Source organism: Thalia democratica, chromosome 2, assembly GCF_965202585.1.
Source record: "Thalia democratica chromosome 2, ktThaDemo2.hap1.1, whole genome shotgun sequence".
Lineage (NCBI taxonomy): Eukaryota > Metazoa > Chordata > Thaliacea > Salpida > Salpidae > Thalia > Thalia democratica.
Genome location: NC_139166.1, coordinates 55766241 through 55772038, shown reverse-complemented (window position 1 = coordinate 55772038; position 5798 = coordinate 55766241). Strand labels below are relative to the sequence as shown.

Below are 5798 nucleotides of genomic sequence, written 5' to 3'. Positions count from 1 at the left end.
GTATAAAATGGTTTTATTTTTTTTGTCTTGACAGAATAGTGCAATAGTTATATGTATTAAGCTACTTTTTTTTTTGTAAACATAGAAGTATGACATCACAAACTTCAGGACTTTTTGACAAAAAAACATCTGTTAGTTCAATTCTAGATTATTCAAGCCTCAAAGAGTTTTTACTAGAAAACAGAAATGAAAGGTTTTGCATTGATATCAAATTAAATTTTGGTAATGGAAACTTTATAGAAACAAATAGACTTCTGGTTTCCTTTTGTTCTACAAAACTACGAAAAATTATCAAGCATTCTGAGACCTTATGCACTGAAATAAATCTTGAAGAATTGAACTCTGAAATAATGCAAGAGATTATAAATTATATGCACACAGACTCAATAAATTTAGAAGACCTAAACGTTGAAGAAGTACTGCAACATTCTAACCTTTTAGAAATGGACATCCTCAAAAATATTTGTGCAAAGTACCTTGTATCAAAAATAAATACTACAAATTGTTTTGAACTTGAAGAGATAGCTCATAAGTATAACTCTCAAGTTTTAAAAGATAAAACAGTGGAATTTATAAACAAACACTTTGATCATGTGGCAACTGAAACTGACTTTGCTTCTATAGATATTGACAAATTCAAAATATTTATAGATTCTCATTCTCAAGAACATTCTCAGAAGTCTCTTTATATATGCATCGTTAATTGGGTAAAAGCTGACCCATCAAGTCGAAATGATATTTTTCCTTATTTTTTCAATAAGCTGTCTCTTTTAAAACTTTCAGCTGATTTTTTAAGAAATGAAGTTTCCAAAGAAGATCTTGTTACCAATCACCATGACTGCTCTCTGCTGCTAATAAAAGCTCTCACTCAAAAGCTCAGGTCTAAATGCGACACGGGAGCAGTTCTTTACATAGCTGGCGGCAGTCACAACAGCAAAAATTATCTCTACTCATATGAAGTGGAAAAAAAGAGATGGATAAAGCTCAAAAGCATACCATGTGGTAGAAGAAGCGCATGCGGTGCTCTCATATCAAACTGTTTGTATTTCATTGGTGGCATTGACAGCTGTGACTTTGCAACAGACAGAGTTGATTGTTATGACATAGATGAAGGCAAGTGGACGGCCCTGCAGCCCATGAGCCAGATGAGATACTGCTCAGCCAGCTGTGTCCACCAAGGTAAGATTTATGTTGTTGGGGGGTCCAACAACAAGCTGATGTGCACTGGGGAGGCTTACAGCCCCGAAGTCAACAAATGGTCAGAAATACCAAGCTTAAGGTTTGTGAGAACAGGTCATTGTTTGGTCTCGCATCAGGGCAGCCTGCTCTGTTTGGGTGGTCACAATGGTGAAAGCTATTTGAAAAAAGTAGACAGGTTGGAAGACAACACATGGGTTGACTTCCCGCAGCTGCAGACTTCTAGGAGGTGGTTTGCTTGTGTAGTGGTCAATGAGGCAATTTATGCCATTGGAGGACGGACTGAAAACAGCTCAGAACCACTAAAGACTGTAGAAAAGTATGACAACAGCACAGAAACTTGGGAAAATGTCAGCTCAATGAAAGAAGGCCGTGACAGTTTTGCAGCTTATGCTGTTGATGACAACTTTATTTATGTTGTTGGAGGCAACGGAAAAGATAAAGATGTAGGAAAGTCTATTGAGGTTTATGATGTTAGTATGGACAAATGGAGTTTTGTTTGTAATAGTCAAGTTAGATTTGCTAACCATGTGTTGGTTGGTGTTTAGTTAATTTTATGTTTTATTTTATTGCAGATATAGTGTATAAATAAAAATGTCAAAGGGAACAAGTATTAAAGAAGCTTTAGGAAAATGGGTGAGTCTACAATTTAACATGTTATTGCATTTAGATTACTTAAGTACAACTTAAAGCACCTAAATCATTACAAATAAACTATATACAAACAACAAAGTTTTTCAGTTGAGTTATTAAAGCTTAAAAAAGTTTATATCAATTAAAAATGACTAAAACAAGTATTGCTTCTATTATACCACTTATTTAAAAAGATTCACATGCATATTTATTTTATTGATATTATGTTTTACTTTAGCCTTTCTTTTTTTTCTCTAATCACTTAACTTATTTATACAACATCATTAGTAATTTTATTTTGTTTAAAATAAAATAACACTATTATTAGGAAGAGAAACACGGCAAGAAGGCATCTGAATCAGAAGAAATAAAATTATGTGCTCTTCTTCCCCCCATTGAAAAAATGGATGCTTCACTTTCCACTATTCCCAACTGCTTGTTAGTGTTTTATAGTGTAGTTTTAAAGTTTATGTATAGTTCTTAGATAACTTAATCATTTTATGAATCCTTTAAACTAATAGTATGATTGAAACTCCTAAAGAATATGTAATATAAATAAGTTATTTGAATTAGACCAGTAGTTCCCAAATGGGGTAGTATTTTAAGAAACTATGGATTGTATCCTTTTATTTTACTGACAATTTCACAGTGATAACTTAAACCATCTGATTACATTACATTTCTACTCTTACTGTTTTATATTGTTTGTTTCAGATCTGTCAGTGTTTTAGTTGTAAATAAATTTCAAATTTTTGTGTACATTTTGTAATCATAGTTTTTATTTTTAGCTTAAATATTAATTTATACTTTACAGAAAGCTAAGTTTGTCAACAAATGCTATTGAAAAAATTGCCAATCTAAATGGATTAAGTGAGTAAATGAATATTTTACTATATGTTTTTGTAAGTTTTTGTTATTGATTAAAAAATTTTTTCTAATCAATTAAAAAACTTTTGACTAGTTAAATGAATTTTATTTTTGTAACAGAGCATTTAAAAATTCTCTCACTTGGACGAAATAACATAAAAAATTTAAACGGTCTGGTTAGTAAAATTTTACTTCTTATTTTTTGTGTATTTTTATTTTTAAACATATATTTTTTCAAATCAAATTATTTTGTTAATGTCATATTATTACTTTTTTTTACATTCCTCAAGGCTGGTTACATAACATAATATGATATCATAATTGTATTTAAAGAACTTGATAAAACATTTTTAACCAAGTTGTTATTGATTTGTAGGAAGCAGTTGGTGAAACTTTGCAACAACTGTGGATTTCATACAATAATATTGAGAAACTGAAAGGAATTCATGTTTTAAAACACTTAAAAGTTTGTTTCTTAGTTTTTTTATTTAATGTTCTATCAATAATTTTTAATATATCTGCTTGTAAGTAAGCATAATATTAAACTTAACATTTTTGTTGTTTCTTAACATTTAAAAATACTATATACTTTGAAAATTAATAACTCTTATAAAACAAATAATTCAATCAGTTCTAAGTTTAATAAAACCAGGGTTGTAAAACACTTAGGATACTCAGGTTGTTTTGCAGTTTATTAAAATCTTAGGATATTTCGCTTTTTTATTAACTCAGGCTGACTCATGATAGTTTTTTTTTTGATATAAAACTCGGGATAGTTTTAAGATTCTTTGAAATCACAGGACAGTTTTTTTTTTTGAACAAGATTTGTTTGCGTACTTTTGTTATTTTAAAACCAATTTTGTTGGAGAACTGAGGTTTTTGTCAATTTTGAAAAGTTGAAATGATCTTTTTTTTTTAATTTGAAAAAACTCAGGATGACTCAGGGCAAGTTAACGTCACTCAGGACAGTTTTTTTACTTTCAAAGAGTGGTAACCGTGTAAAAGTTACACAGTATTTATTAAGTGAATTATAAGAATAATTTTACAGGTGTTGTACATGTGCAATAATTCAGTTAAAGATTGGGGAGAATTTGCTAAGTTAGCCGATTTGAAAGAACTGCACGAGCTTGTATTTGTTGGTTAGTTTAATTTCTATTAACAAAGAAAACTAAGTAACATATTTCTATTACTATTTTGTTATTTATATAGGACTATATATGATTTGTAAAGCTTTAAATTAGTTAAAATGGCAATTTATTTATAAATAAACATGCAGTTTGTGTAGTAATACTTTCTGTAAAATAATGTCTGTTAAATATCTCTGTAGCGCATATCAATGCAAGTTCTAAAAACTAGAACTAATATAAAAATTTTAATTAATTAGCAATTTTATACAAAAACTGGAGACATCACATTGGTTAAATTATTAATTAACTTTTAATTTATATATAATGTAGTTGTAAATTGTTATTTAAAATGTAATTTTGCTTATTTTTACATAATGTGTATTTCTTGTGTTACTTAAATTTTTTTACTTGCTCAAAGTTTCTTTTAAAAACTAGTTGCTAACATAAGTAATTGGAAAAGGTTAGCCAAAATGTATTTTACATGTATTTGCTCAATAAAAGGTTTTTGAATGTGATGTGTCTCCAGTTTTTGTATAAAATTTCCATTACTACAATATTATTTAACAAATTACCAAATTACATTAGCCTTACTAACTAACACCGACCCCTGGTAGTCAAAATCCCACACAAATTTCAAAATTACTCTTGTTGCTAAATGACAGTCTAAATTCGTCTAATTTGAGAAATTCTTGTATAAATTGGAAAATTTTTGCGCACAAACTCTTAGTAATATATTATTACACTATTTAAAAATGAAATATATGTTCATACACAGTAGGAGGCTTTAATATTAAAGCAACACTTTATTTTTTAAACACTAACCATAATATGCTAATTTACAGCTATTATTTTTTATTTGTGCATTTAGTTTGACTTTTAAGCGTGTTCTGTTTGTTGGCCAATACATGCATCGGCAGTCTTTCTGTTCCTCCGCTAAAAGATTAATCCTATTAAATATTTTTATTCAATAACTTCCTTAATTTTTATTCTTACAAATAAATTCACTAACATGAATATTCTTATTGCTTACTTTTAGAATGTATATTTTTATTTTAGTTTAACTTATACTTGTTGGTTAGTTAATTCAATATGGGAAAAGTACTATTTTTAAAATTCAAAGTAATACGTTTATAAATGAATACTAAATGATCTGTAAATTTATAAAAACTATGAGAATTACATTTTTATTTTGTTCACAAATACTACTAATATATTATTTAATTATGCCATTAAAACTTGTATTTGCTATTACTATTCGTAATATTTTTTTTCATAAATAACTTCATTAAAAAATAATAATAATTTTTTTTCTAACCAATAAATTCACCAACAGGCAACCCGATAGAAGAAAAGCACTCGGCCGAAGGGGACTGGATCGACAAAGTGTCCAAGATCCTCAAACCCCTCAAGAAGATCGACGGGAGCCCCATACTCAGGGACGAGGAAGACGAGGAGGACTGATCAGGGGAAACACCTAAGTTGATACCCGCTTACCAGGGACGCAAACATTGTTTACATATTCTTAAATTTTTTTGTGAGATAATTAATTTTTAATTTTATTTTTCTGCTTTTGTTTTTGAAATACTTACAGATAAAATGCTCACATCTTATTTTTAAAGTTATATAGTTGGTTTTTATTTTATGTTTAATATAATTACAAAAAAAAAAAGTAGAATTGCTTTAGTTGGAAAAAAATTACGACTCACATTTAGTTTCATTTTTAATACTACATAGTCTTTGTTTTTTTAATGTACTAATCATTTAACAAAAACTTTTGTTTCAAGTATATTTTTAAGCAAAAAAAGTTTTTATGAAAAAAATACAACTGAATTTAACAAGCCTACAAATATTTTTTGTTTTTTCAATTCAAAAACATCTATATATTTAATAACAGAAATTTTTTTATTAAGTATAAGTAATTTTTAACACTGTGATATGGTTTTAGATATATTGTTTGTACACACTGTGTTTGTT

At 28.3% G+C, this 5798-nt stretch overlaps 2 protein-coding genes across 2 annotated transcripts; both read left to right on the top strand.

Moving 5' to 3' along the window:
* Nucleotides 1-443: 443 nt before the first annotated feature.
* Nucleotides 444-1745, top strand: LOC145828759 (kelch-like protein 36). Its single transcript, XM_082936509.1, has one exon. It carries the CDS (start codon nucleotides 444-446, stop codon nucleotides 1743-1745), a length of 1302 nt encoding a protein of 433 aa, XP_082792635.1.
* Nucleotides 1746-1770: 25 nt separating this feature from the next.
* LOC145849663 (dynein axonemal light chain 1-like) lies at nucleotides 1771-5542 on the top strand. Its single transcript, XM_082954672.1, has 7 exons — nucleotides 1771-1833; nucleotides 2159-2268; nucleotides 2645-2700; nucleotides 2818-2873; nucleotides 3074-3163; nucleotides 3746-3836; nucleotides 5158-5542. Exons 1-7 carry the CDS (start codon nucleotides 1792-1794, stop codon nucleotides 5283-5285), a joined length of 573 nt encoding a protein of 190 aa, XP_082810798.1. The 5' UTR covers nucleotides 1771-1791; the 3' UTR covers nucleotides 5286-5542.
* The last annotated feature ends 256 nt before the right edge of the window (nucleotides 5543-5798 follow it).